Genomic DNA, 21,080 nt, shown 5'->3' on the forward strand with positions numbered 1-21,080 from the left:
TTTTCAAAAATGATTTAGTGAAATAGTCCCACAGTAATAATTAAGAACAGGTGTCACCTAGAACGTGCAGATATTTTTGTTGACTTTAGCTACTGAATTAGCATCATTTCAGGATGCAGATATAAAATCAAGTTTGATTATATCAAGACAAAGGAGATATTTTTGGGGGTACATGTTAGTACAGTAATCCTTGGAAATGCTAAGAATGTACTCACATTTTGAAACATTTTTCCCTTCATCATACATATTCTAATATTGCAGACAGCAGACTTTACACCTGAAGCTGTCATTTAAAACTAACAACCTGAAAATGCAGTTTTACTCTACACATTCTTCTTAAGAATGGCACAGGTAAGCATTCTGAACAAACGTATTTGGATGCAAATATAGATGGCACAAACGGGCCCAAGGAATGCTTCCAATTTGTGATTTAACATGAAAATATTTCAGCAACAAAACTTGTCTTCAAAGAAAACTATGTGAAGGAAAGTAGTTTAATATAATCTTATGTTTTCTATTTGTAATAAAAGACTTTGGATATCATGATTTTAAAATACCTGCTTAATCGTATTTTAACATTCTGTTTTTAAACAGTGTTTAAAAGTATCCGTTTAAACAACAGTATGAGATATAAAGTAGATCTAGGAATCAGCTGTGCATAATTACTAAAGAAAACCAACAGATTTACATTTTAACATAGTACTCATAAATGTAAACATTCTTAAAAAGCCATTTTAGTGCACTTCAGAAACATGTTCTTTGTGCTCTTTACATATTATTTATGGAAGAATGTAATTCCTTATAAAAACTTTAAATTTTGGCTTAACTTTTTTTTTTTAACCCAGTCTTTCTTTGAATAATTCTTAAAGAACTGGCCACAGAATGATTTATTTCCAAATATTTACTTTAATCACTTCTAGACCTCTTAGGAAAAATAATCATCAATACAATGAATTTTCATTGTGAAGCAGTGTAACAGGAACACAGGTGACAAAGTTTATATTGCTTTTATGAAATATATCTGATTTCTATGCCATTTATGTATATTCAGTTCATATATCTCCTTGCTTCATATTATTTTTAATCTCACAGTTTTATGTATATGGCCTAAACTATCATCTCAAGTTGCCTAAAGACAATTTTTAAAGTATTAAAATAGGTTTTGTTCTGGAACAAACTGTTTCCCCCTCCATAACTGTATGCCTAGCTTAGTTGATCCATAGTCTTTCCTCTTCATGGTGCTGGATAGAAAATATCCATTATCTCAAGGAGGAAAATACTTCCTAGGCAATCACCAGTTCTCCTGAAGCCATGAATAGGTGTATTCATAAACCAGCAGCATCACCGCACCACCTAGAAAAGAAAAGAGCTGGTTTTTATCGCAAATCCTGTGGAATAGCATTGGCTTTCTTACCGGGTTTTTGAATCCACAGTGTCCCATGCAGCATTGGGCAGGGCCTGTTCAAAATCATCAGTTCTTGAGCTCCAATACAAAGATGTAAAACTATTATGGAAAATTCTCAGGGTAAAATCAAGACCATCTTGAGTCTCCAAATACATTTTTTCCCCATGAGTTTCTGCAACTTTCATCATCATTTCTCATCAGATTCTTTTTTAGGCACTTTTAATTTTTAAAAGTAAATAAATATAGACATATTTAGTCATGTAAGGGCATGTGGCTTTCCTGCAAACAGAAACCTTCAGATTCTTCATATGTAGGCAAAGGATTTATCTTTTCCAGGCTACAGTTAGCATTGTCTTAGTTGCATTCATGAAGGAAATCTCTAAGATGGTGCTTGACTGGTGAGTCTGGTTTTCTCTTATAGCTTTCAAACCGGCTTGCAACATGAAAAAAGATTCTGAATATTTTTAAAGTCTGTGCTGCAAACTTAAAAAGAAATTGGAAGCTAAACTTCATTCCTTTTAACTGCTTCAGATGTATATGGATTTGAACTTGAAAATTTGCCAGTAGGGGTTGGGTGGCATGAGACCACCATTTGTCCTGGAAGAAGAGAGTTATGTAACTGGCTGCAGAGACTTGCTATGTAATATGTCAACAGGAATATGATACAGAAAACAAGCACTGAGGCTGCTGAATACCGAAACAGTGGGAAAAGCATTTGTATGTGGATCATTTTGTGTTCTATTTGATGCAGTAAATAGCATGTGTACTGTGCTCTGTAGGATAATCTCTTTTTATCCTTTCATGTCTAACTGTGTGAAAAATATTACAAAATCAAAATTTGGAAAGATATCCTGAACCCAGCTTAGAGGAGGCTTGGCTGTATGAACAGAAGATTGACTTCTGATGGACAGAAACAGAACTTGATTTGGATCTTAGCTATTTTGAACACACTGCCATATGCTTTTTTTTTTTTTTTTTTAAATCTACAGGATGCACACGTTTGTGTAACCATATACCAAAGATAATTATCTGCCTGTAATTTTCATTTTTAACCCATGAAGATACTCTATTAGGCCCTTCTCAGCTGCTGTAGCCCTCTTGGAATTCTGGCAAACAAAAAGAGACACACTACAGATGATTGTTAATATGTATATAATTGCTGTGTTTATTTTTATCAACTGTCACAATGCAAGAAAGAATATGCAGAATTGGGTTAGTTTTTAGCCTAGTGATATTTGGAGTTTAAACCACAGACTTCATGGTTCATTCATGGGAGGTACCTGATTGTTAGCCACATTGAGCTGCTAAGACTATTATAAAAATAAGAAAGGATGCTTTTTTTAGAATGAAGAACAAAAATTCCAGACTCACTTTTCTTTTCTTTTTTTACTGTCTCTCTCTCTTTCTCTCTCTTTTCTTTTCAATCTTACCCTTAACTCAAAACCTTAACCTTCAACTCAAAAGGTACCTTTCTCTCTACCTTTCTTTCCTTTGAAGTTGCCAGGACTTGCACATTAGGAATGAAGAAGAGACCAGGTCCTTGAATGAGGTTTCCAGTTATTCACAGTTTTGTTTAGCCTGGACAGTAAGTTCACAACAACCCTTTTCATTAAGTTGAACACCACAGCAACTCAGAACACCCCACCCCCCACCCCCCCCAAAAAAATTTAAAAAGCCAACCAAACATCTGCAAGCCTCTAACAAAATTTGGGGTCAGATTATTTAAGAGTTTTGGATTAAGGTTCCAGTCAATTACCATTTTAGCTAAACTCTCCCCTGTCGCCATCCTTTGTAGGCCCATTCGCTTCTGAGAAAGCTGGTGCTGTGATTTTCTCTAATATTAGGTCTACTAGCAAGTTTTTACTATGTGGTGAAGGAAAAACACTGCATACTGGCAGAGATGCAGAAAATTTCCCACGTTCTTTATTATTGGGTTAGTTTTTACACATGGGCCAATGCCTAACAGAAGACAGGTCTGAATCTCAAATATGAAGCAAAATCCATGCTTAAAGGCCTAGGAAGTTCGGGATAGATGGACTGGGAATTGTGGAAGTGTTTTCTATACACATGAAAGCGTGAACTGTTCACTAGCTTCAAAGTATAGACTATTCTCTATCTTAGGTTGGTAGAAATGCTGGTTCATTGAGCTGAGATCTAAAGGTAAACACGCATGTGTGTTTGTGAAGTGGGGAGGTCGGGGTGGGGGTTCGGGGAGGATGTTGGTGATAAAAGGGAGGAAAGGCAAAGGGATAGAGGAGAGGAGAGGGAGAAGGTTTAAGGGAAGATTTCTAGGGAAGATTACCAGGATGTCTAAGTAGGTGAGTGTGGCCTGGTAAAAAAATATGTGTGGTCTTGAGCATACTTTTGCACTTATTCACAAGGTTGCTTATAATCCAAGACTATTTGCCCTGGCGGTTGAGTCTGCAGCAGTTATTTTCTTATCTATTTACATAGAGGCAGCTGACTCTCCCTGTGGGAATGGCAGCCGGGTTTTTGTGGGCTGGCGTCCGAGGTGAGGCCCTGAGCCAGAAGCCTCCGCAGTCACGCTGATAGAGGCCAGGAGAGGTGAGCACCCGGCTGGCCACAGCGTCACCACTTCAGGAGTGACTGAAGACCAGTAGCTCTTGCTGCTCATGGAGTAAGTTGTCCTCCTTTTCTTTTTTTGAAATGAAGTTGAGGTAGGAGCAAGAATGAATCAGGAAGCACAAGGAAAAGTTTGATTGGGCTGGTCCCTCAGAGAAAATCCTCCGCTTTGGCTGAAGCTCCTGGGTGCTCACTCAACCTCCTGCTGGCTGTGGATCCTTTCCTATTGACTTAAGCTGGGCTTTGGCTTCCATCAGCCTCCAGCAAGGACATAAATTGTACTTTATAAACAAAGGTAGAATATTTCTAATGGATGCCTTCAGTATCTCAAATACTCAAAGACAACTTTATATCCTCAAGGTTTCTGTTTTTCACAAAGTGGTAAATTTTTATTGCATTGCTGATAGACACAAATAACAAAAGAAGAAACATTAGAACAATAAAGAAGGAAGGATTATAAATAATAACAACATCATTACCTGGTCCAAGTCTCATAATCTTGGGAAGCAGGCCTTTGTACAAAGCTAAAATCCTGCAACCAGAAGGGAAAGAGCAACACTGTTATTCTGAAAATAAATGGAGTTGCACCTCAGCATTATTAAGATGCTGGCCCAGCACTTACAGGAAAAAAAAAAAAAATTTGACATTGCACAAATCCCAAACCAGATAGTATCTGGGTTAGTATTCTCGGCAGCAAATTGAATGCAGGGAAAGAGTTAATCAATTCTTTATTACGCAAGCTACACTGGTCCTGTCCAATCAGAAACATGACTTTCATCAACGAGATGGTTTTTGCTTTCAAGACAGGTCTTACTTTCAAGACAGCTGTGTATATGGACAAAATGATTTTTGTAATTGAATTTAAAAGACCACAAACTCAGTCTTTTACATTAGGAAATATGTTGCAGTTTAGATCAAAATTATAAAATAATACTTATTTACTTGAAATTAAAACATGGGTGAGGACGGGGAAAAGACAGAAAGTAAGACTTAAAAAAAAGAGGTCATCGGAAAAAGGCATATACTTTAAATTTTTATAGGCAAACTATTTTTACAGAACTCTCAGATTTAATTCTCCCAGGAGACTATAATTAGGTGGCATTTTGATTAGATTTACAGTCAGAAGACAATTATTCTCCTGTCCATACATTAACAGGACATATAATATACAATAGCATATTATGCAGACTGACAAGTAAAAAGTTCATCTTAGCATTCAAACGCAAACGTACAGCATATTTTATGATCATGCCTCATGACACGATCTTGTTGGTGTAAGAACATTTTGACAACATCTTGTTACTGTGTTATGGTGCAAAGTTTGTCATATGTATTCCACGGAGCTGCTTAGACACAACCCAACCTAGGAGGGCTTACTGGTTCCCATCAAAACAGCAGTACAATATGGTTTGAACAATACTTGAGACTTTCACATTTATTAAAATAAGAATGTGTTACCCTTCTTCCTGATAGACTGTTGCCATTGTTTTAAAACAGGTTCTGTACTTGATCTCTCCAGGAACTGGCTGAGGCCCTTGAATCCGACTTTTGGCAACATCAAAAGGGATGTTAATGACTGAGGCTATTGTCCCTGAGAGAAGACCAATCCCAAATTTTCTCAAAAACTCCAAGGTTGGATCCTAAAAGAAAAGAAGAATAAAATAACAGAAAGGGCAGCGGAAACCCCTAAATTGGTTAAACGCTATAAAGCAATATGTATTTAAGCAGAGCATTGCACTCTCGGCACCCTCCTGTTATTCCAGCGGAACACATTAGGATTTCCTAGGCTGGAACTTGTTTTCTTGACAATCCCATTGGCTATGTTTTTACACATGGTCTAAATTGCTGAAGTACACATTTCCTCACACAGGATTTATAAACACAGTTCATAAAGAAAGACTGGTATGGCATATGGGGATGATTTGTATAATTGGGCTTCACAATGTACTTAGTATTACTGTATCAAAACAGGAGAAATCCAAGCACACTATTAGCTAATTGGCCAGAATATTTTACAAATGACAGCAACTTCCACCATGAAGCCTACTAAAATGCTCATTTGTGTGTGGACCCCCAAATGTTAAATTAAATCAAGGCTACTCTTGGTCTGCTGCTATTCCCCTCCAGGTTTTTTGCATTTATTTTCACGTGTAGCTGATCCACTGTACTGAGAAGTGCTAGCTTCCTGTTATTAACAAACCAACTTGGGGCGGCTACAAAACAGCCTGTGACATTCTGTGCATTATAAACGGTAGTAAGTCACTGGACTAATTGGCTAAAGAATTTACAACCCATTGTTTCTGAATCTTATTCTTCCTCCGTAGTAAAGGAAGAAAAGGGGAGAGAGAGAGAGAGTGAGAGAGAGCAAGCGAAAGAGAAATATTTCTCCTTTCCATATGAATTTAGGCCCTTCACATTGGTCTGATTTGATTTTCCACCCCTCCCTGCTCTGCTTTCTGACATCAAAGTATTTAATTAGGTCTTATGTGGGAGTCGCTTTCCTTCAGCCTATTTCTGTGCCCAGTGAGCTCACATTATGCTCTGTTATAATGAATTTGCTGGGACACTCTCATGTTTTCTGTCTCAGTTCTCCATTTTCAGCCCTTGGTTCTCTGCAGAGAAGTCATATCCCATATCATAAGCTGCTGACTCTGACTCCCCACCCCGTCCTTTTCCTGCCCTCTCTTTTGGTCAACATTTCAGAGGCTCATCACAGAGGAACAACACAGGGTTGTGCCACGCGTGATACTATTTTATCCAGCAGGAGAACTCAGAGCGGGGAAGCATACCCTGCTTAAGCTAAAAGAAATTAAAGTCTGAGCATTGCATGCTTCCAACTTCTATGAATGTAGAAAAAATTATGAAAGCTCTGAAATTTTCAACTAAACCAAGAGCCAGGAGTTACCATCACAGAAACTCCTATGTGGCTAAATATAAAAAGTGAGGGGTTCGGTAATAATTCTTGGATCTGGGCCATACAGGTGCCGGGAGGTTTAAAGGGATTTAAAAACCAACAGGGTGTTTCAACAGGAAAAACAATGCAGTGATTGCAGTATGAGTGAGGTGTGTTTAAATAATTCCCTCTCCCCCCATTTTTTCTTTTTTACAAGGAGAGAAAAATGCCTTTACGTTACTCTTCTCCATTATGGCACAGAAGCAGCATTGGAGTCTGGAAGATGGCGAATTCAGGACCAGCTCTGGTCGTCTGACCTCGGATGAGTCACACAGAGCCCAGTGTACAGAAAGGAAGTTTCTCACACCTACCTTACCTCTGTACTGTATCATTTTTCTGGGAAATAAAAGCAATTATAGAAGTAAAAGTGTTATTTAAGTATTGTACAAGCCTGGAAGAAAATGAATACTATGACAATGTAGCCTGTTTTCTAAAGATGCAAAGCATCCTGTAAAAAGATGCTCTCCTGGTGTTCATGTGACACAGCCAAGCTCTCTTTCTCAATTAAGGACAAGAGTGAAAATGATGACTTGTATGCACATTGTCCTCTTGGGAAGTTCAGGGGACCTCACTGATGTGTTTGCTGAGTGTGAGAGTTGGGAACGGAGGGTAAACCAAGACATTCAATGATGGTCATCATGCTTGAGAATGCATTAGAGACCAAAAGCTAAGATCTCCAAGTCATCATAGTGTTCACTAGCAGGAGTGAGTGCTGAACTGTGTTTTTATACATTTCCCAGCACAAAAGTAAGACCCCATAGTAGTTCTCAAATCTAGCTGTGCTTCAGAATCAACTGGTAACTTTACAAACTACAGATGCCTGGGGCCCATCTGAGACCCCCTTTATGGTCCCAGACCAGAATCTCTTGGAAAGTGCCTGAAAGATGTTTTAAAAGCTCTTCAGGGATTCTGAAGCTACCAGCCTGAGGACCTGCATCTAGGAATAAGTGACTTTTATGTTCTATGCAGGCAAAGCAAATGGGCAGTTGCTACCCTCATGGGCACTCTAGGGAGGAAAAAAGTATGCTTGGGATGGCCAAGAGGGTATCCCTTACCACCTGGCTTCTGGGCCCACAGTCAGTTCCTCCCGTGACCCCACAGTCTGCTTTAATTCAGCATCCCAGGCTGGGCCTGGGTGTGCCAGGGAGAGAGCCTTCTCTGCTTTCTCTGCTGCATGTTGCCAACCATCCTCACATGAACGCAGCCTCTCCTCTCAAATGCCTCTCCTGCTCGTCCACGCGGGGACACTCTCACCACACTGGGTTTCGCTCAAGTTCCCATCACCATTACCAGGTATGGCTTCCTTCATGACTTCTGTGGTCTGGTCTTCACAGTGGCACAGATGGCACCATGGTGGCAACTCTTTTTATAAAAACAGATCTGCTTCTGGTATCTCCCTACTCAAAGACCCTCAATACCTCTCAGATGCACAGAGAGTAAAGACAGAGCAACTCATTTGGCCTCTGGTTTCTTTCCCACAATATGCTTCCAACTTATCTTTCTAGCTGTTGCTACACCCCTACCCCCAATCTGTTCTATAGCACACTGGTTTAATTCATAAGTATTTAAATATACCGAGCACTTTCCCAACTCCATGCCTGTCTTCACACTACTCCTGCAACCTAGAATGTCTTTCTCCATCACATTCACCTGGAGCAATCTCACTCCCCTTTAAGGTTCAGCTTAGATCCCACTCACCCAAGAAACTTTTATGGATCCTCCTGTCAAAATTGATTTCTCCTCTCCTCTGCTCCCAAGACACTGTGTGAACCACAGTCATCACCCTTACTGTGACTCACTTAATGTTTGGTTTATTTTTGCATGTATTAGTATCCACCTTCCCTGTGGGACTATGAGGCCGTGCAGCATAAGAGTATGTGTTACTCCTCTTTGTTTTGTCTGTTTTGTAGTGCACATAGTAGGTGCTACATCAATGTTTGCTGATTGGCCTATCAAGGTATGTACTTATTTATTTTTGCAGAAAGAATGAGAATCAAGTTTAATCCTTAAGCACTCTTTCTCAAGACTCAGTCTTCTAGTCTGGAAATGAATCCTTATTACAATTTCACATTTCTTTCTACCAGGAGGCATTACTGTGGGCCATGACAAGGCACTGGGCATTTGGAAAGTAGAATATTTCAGGGCGGATGAATTGAGACTCTCTGGTCGCAGAACCAGACCTAGGCTTGCCAGACCCCATTGCTCAGTGGCTTGCAGAGAACAGCATGATAGGGCAGCCTATGACAAGATTTTTAGCAAAAAAAAAAAAAAAAAAAAGCGATCGACATAGAGTAAGGTCTTGAAATATTACTCTTTGGGCTCTTTGTTCCTATACTTACCGACCTTTTCCTTAGTAGGCAGAGCGATCCACTTGTCTCAAAAAGAATGAGGATTGTTATAGCATGATTACAAAGAGAGAAAAAGGTAATACGCAGTGTTTTTGGTTTCAAATTAGGATCTTGATAATCAAAATGGAAGTCCTGGAGGAGAGGCATAATCTTGGAAAAGATCGGGGGCAGGAGTCAAAATGTGTGGCGTCCACATGGAGAGAAGGTACTGGGAGCCCCACTAGTGGCTGTGGCCAGAGAGCCACTGCACAGAAGGCATTCAACACATTGGACCCCTTCTTGGCATTCTAGTGAGTGCAGGGTGCCCGGGGAGTACACCTCCCCTGGAAGGTTCTCATGGCAGCAGGAGGAGAGGATCTTCATTCACAACTGCTTCCAAACCACCCTGCTGTACAACCTCTCAGCAGCCCAGGCCCCTAGAAAGCCTGGGGACAGTGATGATGGTGTGAAGAGAAACTCCAACCCTAGATCTTGGGTGGGATCATGTCAATATTTGTTACTTATTTAGAGACTTTCCTTTGAGGCTCTCAAAATGGTAGATGTCTCTGTGAGAAGGTCAATGATTCCACCTTCATTCTGAGGATTAAAGCCCCAAGGCAGAGCGGGTTTGCACAGCATTTTGGAGTTACCTAGCAGGCAAATGGCAACTTTAGGGGGAAAATCTTTAGGCAATGATTCTTTACTGTTCTAACCATGAAATAAGGGGTCCTTGAACTTGGGAACCTGGGGCAGAAGGGAAAATAAGCAATATAGGAACTCGTTCATTTCACTGAACCCAAGTGAGCTTTTGAGGGGAACGTGGGGGCAGGAAGATGGAGAGGACCAGTGGCCATGCTGAGGCCAACGTACTCATAGCTCGAAACTCGGTTTCAAGTTGGGCAGGGCTGGCCTGGCTCAGGAGCAGAGGCGAAGTGGGGCTGTAGCCTCCACCCAGAGCCCTGTTAATTCTGCGGTTGCCTGTGGAAGCCCCTGAGCAGCATCCAGGCAGTGTCCAGGACAGCAACTCTGCTGCCTTCAGCTCCATCGCCGCCCCCTCAGCCCCCCAGCCTAGGCCCAACCTCCCCAACCTCCCTGTGGCCTCCTCTCTCCCCACAAGCACCTCACTCCAGGTTAGCAACATCCCTTTCCCAGCTCACAGAAGAGGTAACGATTTTAATGACATCAAACATTTAACTACATATTTTGTGCCAGATACTGCTGAGTGCAAATTTCTATGCATTAAATCAGTTAATCTTCATAACCTTTGAGGTAAAAACTATTATTACTATTCCTATCTTACAAGCGAGTTAACTGAAAGGTGAAGTAAAAGGAGGGAATTTTTGTTGCATCCAAGTGAACTCAAGACTTTGCCTCAAGGCATAGTTTTTCTTCTGATACTCCTAAGAGTCAGTGGGTGGGCCGGTGGAGGAGGTATCCAAGAACCTCCTGGAATTATAAGCAATGCTCCGGTGTATGTGTAGATGAGCTTTTCTGGGGAGAGTGTCTGTAGATTTTATCAGGCTTGAAAAAGTTTAAAAACAATTTCATGAGACCATTTTCCCTACCAATAAGTTTATAAAGTCAGTAAAGGGCAGTGCAGGTTTGGAAACACTGGGACTGAAAACTGGAAGCCCTATTTTCACAGGGGTTGTCAGTCAATTCACCTCAGTGAAAAGATTTCCACACGCTATCCAGCTCTGGAGTCCGGTTACTCACACCGTATCTATGAGCTCAGTGGTTCTCAAAGTGTGGTCTCTGGGCCACCATCATCAGCACCATGTGGAAACTTACTAGAAATCAAAATTGAGGTTCTACCCCAGACCTTCTGAATCTGGGGATGGAGCCCAGCAACAGCAATCTATTTAAACAGGTGCTCCAGGTTAATCTGACAAGTGCTGAAGTCGGAACTACTGCTCAACTGAAGTTTATGGCTCACCCTCTTTGGCTCCTTGGACTGGATAATTGATGCTCTTAGATTCATCTCAGTCTGGGCCCTAAGAGGCTCTGGATGTGCTGGGAAGCATTTTAAAGCTTTCTTTGGAAGAAAGGGGGTTGTTTCTTTAAGGCTGAAGAACCGAAGGCAATGCTACTAACTCTGTTCTACCTCTCCTCCCCTCAGTTCAGCCCAAAGTGAGAAGGCACACAGGTGAGATAGCCTGGTCTGAGTGGTATCTATCACATAGTTTGAACAGGCCGATCTGTGCTATCAGTGAATCACCGCAGCATTTATGCCAATAACCATAACAACAAATAAGAATAAAATTTATAGCAAAATAAATAGCAACAACAAAATACTATACATGCTATAATCTTTGAATTATTTTTCATAACTATCATGAGAAATAATGCTATTAATAACAGTTACTTATTGCCCAGCACAATGTTATAAGCAAAAAATATATACAAAACACATATATATGATATAACAAACCCTATCAGTTAGGTATATAACACCATTTTACAGATAAGGACGTGAAACTTAAAGAGTTATCAGTTGTCCAACTGATCATGTGCTTGTAAGAGATGGAGCCTGGATTTGACCCCAGGTGCTTCTGACTCCCAGCCCTATGCTCTTAACCATTATGTCATACGACTTCTCATCCATCATTCATTTGTTGTGTATCCAACCAACCAACATTCACTGGGTGTCTATATACATCTGGTCCTACCTGGGTGCTAGAGTTGGGTATGACAGTAAAGGGTTCAGTGAAGGGGTTGGCAGTGGGCATCTAATCAACCATTCCAGCACAATGTGATCAGTACTGAAGTGGGCGTGTGGACAAAGTGCAGGGCAAATACACAATAGAGAGAGGGAAGTTACTCCTGGGGTTTCACTCTCTAAGTCCTGTGAGACAGGATCCAGCATCTGCCTCTTGAAAACTCATTCACTCATTGGCTGTTTAGGAAGTCAACAGACAGATCATTATTACAAGTGTTGATAATGAGAAGCACTCACTATGTGTCAGGCACGGGGTTAAGCTCTTTGTGTACTTAAGCCTCACTACACCCCTGAGCAGATGAGGTACCTGAGGCTTGCAGAAATCTCCTACCTTACAAAAGAGAGCTAAGCTTCTAGTATTTAGAAGTGAATAAGCCAAAGTATTGAGAAGCCCTGAGACTGTCACATATCAATCAGTTTTCAAGACACATACACTTGCCCCTCAGACTGTACCCTTATTCAACATCCAAGGGATGTTGACCCAGTACAAGGGAAGACTTATGCAGTAGAAAATAAAATCTCAGAATCACAAGACTAGGAGTGAACTCAGAACGTCACCTAGCCTAAGTCAAATATTTAGGATGGACCATACCTCAATGATATAAATGGATATTAATATTGATGAACAATCTATTCTGTTGTTAAAAATTTCCAACTTACTTTCATAATTTGCTTCAACTGTCACCAATAAGGAAATTTCCCTTGTACCTAATTGATATTCCTCACCCATTAGCCTAAACTATTTTACTCCAAGCCATTGCTAAATTGCAAGGGCAAACAGCTGTCACCATTCTCAATGTAATTCATCAGGGCGTAATTCAACTGCTAGTAAAATAGCCTTTTATTCGGCACGTTTATAAAACAGTTTCTTTTAAATATTTATTTCTAAGTAGTACTTTTATTTCCCCATCTATGGATCTTTTTCTCTCAAATATTTTCTGATTTTTCTCATAAAACATGTGACATAACTGGAGCTGAGTAGCCTGAAATATTAATGAATATTACATGTATTGACCTTATTTTGTGTTAGCAATATGATATACAATATTCATAGATTTGTAAAAAGTTGTTTAATTCTCTTGCAAACATTTTAAGGCTGAAGTTAATATTTCATTTCACAAATGAGAAAGCTGAAACAGAGAGCAAGTATAACTTGCCGGAGACACATGGCTAACTAGTAAGTACTAGAATTGGGAATTAACACCAGGTTTTCCTACTAGAATTCTCTGGCTGTTTCCATCACATTTTGATCTTTGCATGAGTGCAGAGCTGAAGAGATGTGTTTACTAGTCCTTCTTCAGGGAGATCAGAATATATTATTTATAGACTCTTCGTGACTTAACAAGAGACACTAATAAGTGATCCCAAGATGTTGGCGGTTGTGACATCCCGCAACCTCTAACAATTCAACAAAAGGCACTAAGTCATCAGAAATGTGATCATATGACTAAAAACAATTAATCAACACAATACGTATTTGTAACTAATTTAACCATCTAATCCAAACTATATAGCCAACAGCTGAAGACAGCATCAGTCATTTAAGGCAATGGCACTTGAAGAGTTAATAAGCACAAAGGCAAAATATCTTGACCAAAAGAGGCCCATGCCTCCCTTTTTACCTTCCCTGGCCAGCTGGCTGCTAGCTTGATAAACAGAGAACCATTGCCCATCTCGCAGGCCTTTGTGATTAGGGTCTGGCATCATTAAGAAGACATTCCATACAGAGATGTGCCAGAAGGAGTGAGTTAAGGAAGATGGGGGAGCAGAATTTGTTAGCTAGTGAGGAGTAGGGGTGGTGAAGACACAGGGCAGGAAGCCTGTTCCTTCACAAAAGGCAAGGTTGAGCAGGGGGCAGCAACGGGGCTTTTCATGTAAGGGAACTCAGCATTGAGGTCCAGACTTAGAATGTTCCCACCTCACTTCAACCCAAATCACACTTCCTTTGCTCCCTGCAATTAAGACGCCCTTTAATTTCTCCTGGCACCACCCTGAATAAGGTGGTCCTATGAGGAGTCACATGATTTGGTGGGGGGCAGGTATCACAAAAGTATTCCTTTGCAGAACTCAACTGTATAATTTATTCCATGCCCTTTGTGGCATATCACTATTAACAGTTGAAGGGGTGGTTTCGATGGCAGCCTGCCTCAAGGCTGCAAACAAGAGGCAGTACAAACACAAACTTGGTGATATGTCCTGAAATGAAGAAACTGCAGAAAATCCACTCTAGTAATAAATTTGTGAAAATTTCATTAAAAAAAATCATCCTATATAGCTTGATTTCAGAAAACTGCTTGAAAAAGTCTCCCATGTTATCCTAATTAACAAGACACCGAATGGAGGATGAGGGACAGTGTAGTTGGAGGGAGTCTCATCTGACTAAATAAACGGTTCTTCTGTGCAAGATGTGTCCATACGGCAGCCTGAAGAGGGGCCTGAGGAACCTGGGTGAGGATATGGAAGGCTCGCTCATTGCATCTGCTGATGACACAGGCTTGGAGGGGAAACTAGGATGACAGATGAGAGACTCCACATTAAAAATGATCATCCTAGGCTTTAGCACTGCGCTGAACCCATAAGATTAAATGTAAGCATAGTGAGTGTAAAATTCTGAATTTAGGCCACTGCACAAGTTTAAGATGATGGAGACTTGAATGCAGTTCATGTAATCTGGGGATTTTAACCATCCATAAAGATTTATACATGCCAACATCTTGGTGTAAAAGCAGCATACATTTTCCCTCCCTTCCTTTCCATCCCCCTCCCCCTACAAAGCCCCCAGCAACCCATCTCTGTACAGTCTTTGGCTGCATTAAGAAAGGTGTGTGTTTATATCACAGGAAGGGTTGATCTTAGCAGAACATGAATTTGATCAACCCAAAACTATAGCATTGTGTTTAGCTCTGACACTGACAAATGTGATGCACCTATAGTGGGAGAGACAGACCACTCAGAAGACCAGAAACCATATCCTTGGGAAAGTAGATGATAACTGTGGATATATTCTAAAGAAGGAAAGACTCAAAGGTTCATGTGTCCACATATCTGAGGAAGTACATATAGTACAACGATGAAGAGTTTGGGTTCTGGCGTCAGATTGCCTAGGTTCCAATTTTCTCTAGGAGTTAGTGGAGCTGGGCACCAGGCTCTGACCCTCCTCGTGAAGCCTTCTTCAAAACTTCTCTGAAAGAAAAGAGTTGTGCCATGTCACTTTCACCTTCTGTATGTACTGAACCTGGCACATCATAGGTGTTTAATAAATGTTTAGCTCTCCTTTATAAAGGCATAATAAAGAACTGAGGTTTCAGAAGCAAATTACAAAGGCGGTGCATACACACACTGGTTAAGCACCTGGTAGCAACCGCAAGGCAAATAACAGCAGCGCGTCATTGCCTTCCCCACAGCTGCCATGGTGGTCATGAAAATGATGTGGTGTGTTGAAACCGTAGTTGCCTCCTGGTAACTGAACGAGGAGGCAGCTTGAGTGAGAGGGAACTGACTTTTTTTTTTTTATGGAGGAAATTTGCATTTTAGATATTGTTAGTTTTAATGGATCCAAGTCAGCTAGGAGTAGAGTCAGCTCTCGGTATATACCTTTCATTCTTTCTAATCTTGGCTCTCTTTTTGTTGTTTTGTTCATAAACTTGGACAAAAGCATGTTTTCCCCTGATGTCATGGTATCCTACTGTTTTGTCCCCAGTGAAAATATCTGCTATTGAAGCTTAATTAAAAAATACAGTTGTTTCCACTTCACGGCTATCAGAACAATCTATTGCAGTGTTTGTTTTCTCTTCATCTGAGATAATTTAGGGAAATGCTAGCTCCTCACTCCACAGAAAGTCACTAACTAAAATGAGATGGTTTAATTGATAAGCATTCTTTAAGGAATGTGGAGTATTCCCAAGATCCTATCCTTGCAGGGCTCTGGGCTTTGGAATGAAATCAAAGTCCTGTTAAAAGCTCCGCATCTAAATGTAGCCATTCAGAAAATAGCCATGAAAATTCCTTTTTTTCCTCTAAGTTATCTGTTCTTTAAAGTATTGTGAAATGTAAAATAATTTTATAGATCTTACTCATCTCAAGTTATAAAATATATAGAATGTCAAAATCAGTTATGGTTGAAGCATAACATTTATCACTCAATTATTTCAGATACTCATAAATATTTCATATATATTACATATTACATATAATTATATATACTGTATATTCACATGGCTAGGTAATACCTTCTGGGAGTTGATTATGTTGCTGAGTATTATCATACAGAATGCAGGAGAGAACGCATATTGAATATATTTCCTTGGGAACCCAGTAGGATTGTTCTGTTTTGGCATGCTCTCTCTGTTGCTTGCCTCAATAAAGGCACTGACCCCAAGGAAAACTAACAAACCAGGTTCCCAAAACAAAATTCTAAAGGTTGAGAAATCAGGGCAAGGGCACACATGCTTCAGTATGGAGGTAGGAAGATTATCAAGAAGAAGTCTTTGAACCAAGTTTATTTAATGAGATTCTACTTCTGAACTTTTACGCATGAAAATATTTTCCATTTAGTTTCACTTATGTAATACGTTTGTTCAACATACCCCCTCAGTTAAATCATTTAAGGGGAGCAAACTGCCTTAATATTTAATATTATAAGCCTAAAACATTCCGGCCCAGTTAACCTCTGCAGCCTTTACTTTCTCCTTCCCTACTGGTTCTCCATGTACCAGCAACACTCACTCTTCAACTTCTCCCAGGTCCCCAAGTCTCTATCTGCTTCAGGACAGTCACACGTCCTGTTCTCTCTGTCTGGTATTATTCATCCTCTTCACCTTGGCCTGGCTTATCCTCATCCTTGAGCCCCAGGCTGAACATCGTTTCAGAAAGAAGGCCTTTCCTACATGTACACCATGGGTCTATGTTAGGGTTCTTGGTTATAAATTCTCACAGATTGCCGGTTATCTTTCATGACACTTAACACAATTGCAATGATTCAGCTCCCTGGGTAATGGCTTCTGTGTTGTCTATCTCCTCTGTTAGACTGTAAAACCCACCAAGACAGGACCAGTGCTGATGCTTCTCAAGATGGTGTACGGCACAAGGCAACTGTACCATGAATACTTTGGAAATGAATGACTAGAATGGACCCATTGAAAATCCAAAGCTACTTGTACCTCGTTTCCACCCACTTGGGTAGTACCTGACTGGAAAATTGTGGCCTGAAGTTTATTTAAGAAAAAGTGTCTGAACCCTTGACCCCTTCTCTCTGTCCTCCCCCGTGCCCCCTCACCCAACAACAATCCCCCCAGGGAGTCTGTGCAAACTGTCAATGAAAGGCACCTCTTTTACCCCAGCATCTTGTCACATATACTGGAATTTCATAGATAATATATACTCGTAGTTTCCCCCCTGTGGTTACTAGAAAGGAGAGTTATTCTTAATGAAACTTTAATGCTCTTGCCCTTCCCATTACCGGATGATTGGGAAGACTAATGATCGAGTAAGAGAGAATCAGAAAAACAAATGGTCATAAATTAAATCCTACTATGATCTAATTCTATTGAGATTCTTCGTTTCAAAATACAAACAGCTCTCTCTGAGTTCTCCCCTTTGAACCTGAAGGCGCATTTTTCATTCAGTTCAGTGCACACCTTAGGGGATGATCTAGCGCTCAGTCATGAAACTAACACATTTCCACATTTCTCTGATACACTGAAGTGTGTCTGGCACCACCTTCAGACTTTATACAGAATTTACCTTAGGAAAAAAAATGTTTGACTTAATGCTGTCTGTAGTGAAATGACCACAGGGACAGGTCTAAATGGTTTACTAAGTAAGAAAGATTGAACATATGAAAAATTGTTCTCTCTTAAAAAATTTCTAACCCACACATGTAATTTATATCATGGCAAAATTCAACACAAAGGTCTATTGTTTTTGGAAAAATAACCTGCAAACATCCTCAATTAGGATGCAAACTGAAGCACCGTTTAATACTGTTGACAGCCATTAGCTTGAGACAGCTGTTTCTACTGTTATTTTATTTATGGAAACATATGAGCAGTAAATATGGAACTAGAATACACATTTATTAAAGACATGTAATATTTTAATCTTATATTATTTGTGTGTCAACATCACAAATAGTATGCCCTGAACATCCCCAACTTGGAATGGGAATGAAATAAATTGTTTTTGCAAGGAAAGGTTGCTCCCATGGATATTTGAAAAAGATGTCAGCATTGAAGTTGATCAATATTTGTTTCTAGTGGGCTTTACTTTGAGAAGTGATGGCCTCTTTCTGGGGAGAAGGGATAATTCATTATACTGCCATTCCATTCCATTTACTGCAAGATGTAAACGAGTGCTTCCATTAAATGAAAGCCATGGTCAGTTAATATCTAAAGCAATCTTTCCTCTATTGTAGCCATTTATTCACCATTCAATAGGAACAGCTAGCTCCTAAAAATAAACCTGAAAGAATATAACATAGGGGATCATTTTCAAACTGGCAATGCCTCGTTATTCCAGAGCCTGTCTTACAATTCTGTTTTTCTATGGATTATAAACAAAGGACGTGAAAGAGAAGAGCAGCTTACATGTCTGAACAAGGCAGAAGAAGAATCTGGTTACGTTACGTGGACACTCCAGCTATTTCACTTATTTAAATTTTAGTAATCATTTCTAAGAGATGTATGACAAAATATAAGGCAAAATGTAGAATTAAAGCATTAAATGCTACAGTGGAGGGAGTTCTGGCGTCTGGTTTTCCTGACCCCCAAGCCCCAGTGTATGATATCAGATAAATTCCTTCAGTAACTGTCACCTCTGGGCCTTAACTTCCCATTTGGTTTTCTTATTTGAAAACAAAAGTTATTATATGAAGATCAGGCTTAATCATGGAGTCTACAAAAATAGTTTTAATAGTATAAAGTGTCACAGAAGGTTACAATATTTCTGTGATAACTTGAAAAATGTATCTACCAGAGATCACCGATCTGAAGAGTTAAAGTCAAGAACTTAAAGGGGTAGATATCTGACTTACCTGTTTTACTGTTTCAAGTTCCAATTTTACCTCTGTAGATAGGCTTAGAATTAAGCAAAGGGGGAAAAAGTAAACCAGGTAATCTATTTTATGAGGTCCTATTAAATTTTTCATTAATTTATTTACTATTATAAAATCAATACATACTAAATGTAAAATCTTCCAATAGCTTAGAACGATATAAAGAAAAAGTGATTTCCCTCCACCACTGCTTGCTTTCTGCTGCTCAATCTCTCTCTCTCTCTCTCTCTCTCACACATACACACACACACACACTCACATACACACACAGGATTCCCCATTTCCACTCCCCAGAGATAAACATTATGAACAGTTCCTTGTAAAATCAAATCCTTTGAAGATGCAAAACACTGTAAGACATTTATGGATATTCTAAAACAGATTAAATTAAAGAAAAACCTAGAATTATTTCATGACAGTCAGAGTTGGTGAAATCTCAAATTTCCTTGGAACAGCAGAATAACCAATTGCTGGGTGAGGAAATTGAAACAATAACCCTGTAAACAAACTGTCCAAAGTGAACAGCCAGAGATAGCCTACAGCAAAGATGGAATAAAGCCTTCAAGGAACATCACCTCCTCATCATGGTTTATAACAACTTGATGACGTTCTTCAACATGTTTTAATGATTATCATATCTTCTCCTTCACAAAGGATTGATTTATTATGGTTTAAATTTAAAGAATACTGGTTTCTCAGTTTTGAATCAGGCTTAGATTACAGAACACATAAAGTCAATGACTTTGTTCTAGGCAAGAAAAAAACAGAGTGTTCATTTATGTGCACAAGGAACAGTCCTGCGGAAAAATTCCTCATGCAATTCTATATACTAACGATTCCCACTGCCCGCCTCACCCCCTCCTCTCCTTCCCCATCACTCTCATCAGCACTACCACACTTAGCACTTTTATGGCACCTTAACATTCACAAACTGCTTCATATATTATTTATTTTAATCCCCAAAACAATTTTGTCAGATAGAAAGAACAATCACAGCTTTTTAATTTACAGATTAAAAAAAGCCTGAAGCTCAGAGCAGGGAAGTGATTGGTCCAAGGTCATTCCACCAGTAAGGGACAGTCTACCTCTCATCAAGGTAGACTGATGACTTCTAAGTGTCTGTCTCCGGCTCAGATCTCTCCTCTCAAGCTACAGGATCCACATCCAACCAACTGACTCAACATCTGCACTCTGCAGTCCCAAATGCAGGTAAACTCACAGTTTCCAGGCAAAGCCCATAGTATTCTTCCATAAGCCTGTTTCTCTTCCAATGCTTTTCTTTCCCAGTGAATGGTGCCATGATTCTTTCAGTTGTTCAAGCCAAAAACCTAGGCATCATCCCTACTCCCATCAACACACATTTGCTTCATTACCACATCCTATAGGTTCTGTCTTTGGAATATTTTTCAAATGTGCCCACTTCTCCTCGTCTCCATCATGAATGCTCTCAAGACCCCACCATCTCGTACTGAAATCATTTCCATGCATTCATTCTGCCTCGCCCTTCCCATCATCACTCCATCCATGCTCCACGCTGCAGCCAGAATGATCAGGTCATGCCTCTGCTTAAGATCTTTTGTGGGCTTGCAGGGCTTTTTAGATAAAGATAAGGATCCTTAGTGTGGCCTGTACGGGCCAGTACGCTGTGACCCCCGTGTGTCTCTCTGGCCACATTCCTGCCCTCACCCTTCTGCTGTTGTCACACAGCTGTCTTTCATTTTGCCCAAGGCACCCAGCTCCTCCCCTCTTTGTAGTAGATGTTCCATGTGTCTGGAACGCTTGTGCTCATTTGCTGTCACCTGCTAAATTCTAACTCATTCTTCAGCTCAAATGTCACTTCCTCAGGGAAGCCGTCCCTGTTTGTCAGGTTTATACTGGGGGCATTTCTCCTTTATCACTTATAATTGTGCATTTGGTTGTTTACTTGTTTTTGTCTGTTACCTCCATTGCCTTGTAAGCTCTGTGACAGCTTCTCACCATTCCATCTCCTGCACTTGGCCCAGGGCCTAGCACATGTTAGACACTCAATAAATACATGTTCA

The 21,080-nt window shown here is 40.1% G+C and overlaps 1 protein-coding gene across 2 annotated transcripts in view; it reads right to left on the minus strand.

Moving 5' to 3' along the window:
• The window catches only part of SLC25A21 (solute carrier family 25 member 21), a 454,686-nt gene that overhangs the window by 1,479 nt on the left and 432,127 nt on the right, over nt 1-21,080 (minus strand). Inside the window, exons 8-10 of one of the 2 annotated variants that reach the window (XM_069464356.1) lie at nt 5,447-5,628; nt 4,468-4,520; nt 1,296-1,353 (exon numbers count right to left, since the gene is read on the minus strand). In XM_069464356.1, the coding sequence (XP_069320457.1) occupies nt 1,296-1,353; nt 4,468-4,520; nt 5,447-5,628 (293 nt within the window). Of the gene's footprint in view, nt 1-946; nt 1,354-4,467; nt 4,521-5,446; nt 5,629-21,080 lie in introns of those variants that run through there. The other variant, XM_069464346.1, reaches the window with a different exon arrangement.

Source organism: Eulemur rufifrons, chromosome 2, assembly GCF_041146395.1.
Source record: "Eulemur rufifrons isolate Redbay chromosome 2, OSU_ERuf_1, whole genome shotgun sequence".
NCBI lineage: Eukaryota > Metazoa > Chordata > Mammalia > Primates > Lemuridae > Eulemur > Eulemur rufifrons.